The sequence below is a fragment of the Pavona decussata genome, unplaced genomic scaffold, assembly GCF_977016875.1.
Source record: "Pavona decussata unplaced genomic scaffold, jaPavDecu1.1 SCAFFOLD_484, whole genome shotgun sequence".
NCBI classification, from domain to species: domain Eukaryota; kingdom Metazoa; phylum Cnidaria; class Anthozoa; order Scleractinia; family Agariciidae; genus Pavona; species Pavona decussata.
This window is the reverse complement of record NW_028145817.1, coordinates 102501-103421: the sequence shown is the minus strand read 5'-3', so window position 1 is coordinate 103421 and position 921 is coordinate 102501. Positions and strand designations below refer to the sequence as shown.

At 38.9% G+C, this 921-nt stretch overlaps 1 protein-coding gene across 1 annotated transcript in view; it reads right to left on the bottom strand.

The window, feature by feature from the left end:
• Window positions 1–441: 441 nt before the first annotated feature.
• The window catches only part of LOC146450177 (uncharacterized), a gene marked incomplete at its 3' end in the record, with an annotated part of 12599 nt that continues 12119 nt past the window's right edge, over window positions 442–921 (bottom strand). The window contains exon 8 of the mRNA XM_085100659.1: window positions 442–642. Within this exon, the coding sequence (XP_084956785.1) occupies window positions 442–642 (201 nt within the window). The remainder of the gene's footprint in view (window positions 643–921) is intronic.

Below are 921 nucleotides of genomic sequence, written 5' to 3'. Positions count from 1 at the left end.
TGGAGCCATCTTTTCAAAAATTCAGGTATATATCTATATATATATATATATATATACATTTTGTTTTTTTTTTGTTTTTTTTTTTTTGTATCACTTTTTTGAAAGTGAAGGCGATCTGTAGGTGATTGCGGTCGATAAATGGAAACTGTCATGGTTGGTGCATGCGTGAGTTTTAAATACAAACTTGAAAAAAAATATACGTTAAGGTCGCCAAAGTCAAAATAGGTGCTCTGCGGAAAGCGGCCTTGGCTCAACTGAATAAAGAACAGGTTCTTCGAAAAAGAAAAAATATATATCGAGAACGGAGAGGTGGGAAAAAGATTCCATAGGAGTATATACAGGTATGAAATTATCTTTTAATTGCGAGGTAGCGTCGGTTCTCAAAATGCGGGGGGCCTAGGTTCTTTACCTCGAGTGGTCTACATTTCCTTACTTCCTCACCTTTTTTTGTTCAAGTTTTATAGCAGTCTCCATGATAACGTCTGTGTGAGGATTTTGAGAAAATTCTTCCCTTAAAAAGTCATCATATTTCAGAGGGTCAAGGAAACGCAAAGTAAACTCTTCCACGCGATTGGCGAGATCATTAAAATCCGCTTTATCGTGCTCATTCTTTTCTGCCCGCTCATGGAGTACTTCAGTGACCTGAAAATAAAAGAGAAGGACGCGGTTAACCCAACGCCTTTTTGTGGGATGTCAGTCCAGTGCAGTGGGTTTATCAACGCTTCTAGTCGACGCATGCTACAGAAACGTAAAGTAAACTTCGATTTGACGAGCCACCTTTGCAGACTCTAATATCCCGAATAAAGAATAGAATGTCTGTCACAGTGAAGGTCACCTCAATGCTTAAGCGTAAATTAAATCTGATGATGTTAAGGGCGATTTAGACGGTACGATTTTGCCTACGAATTGTCGCATGCGACA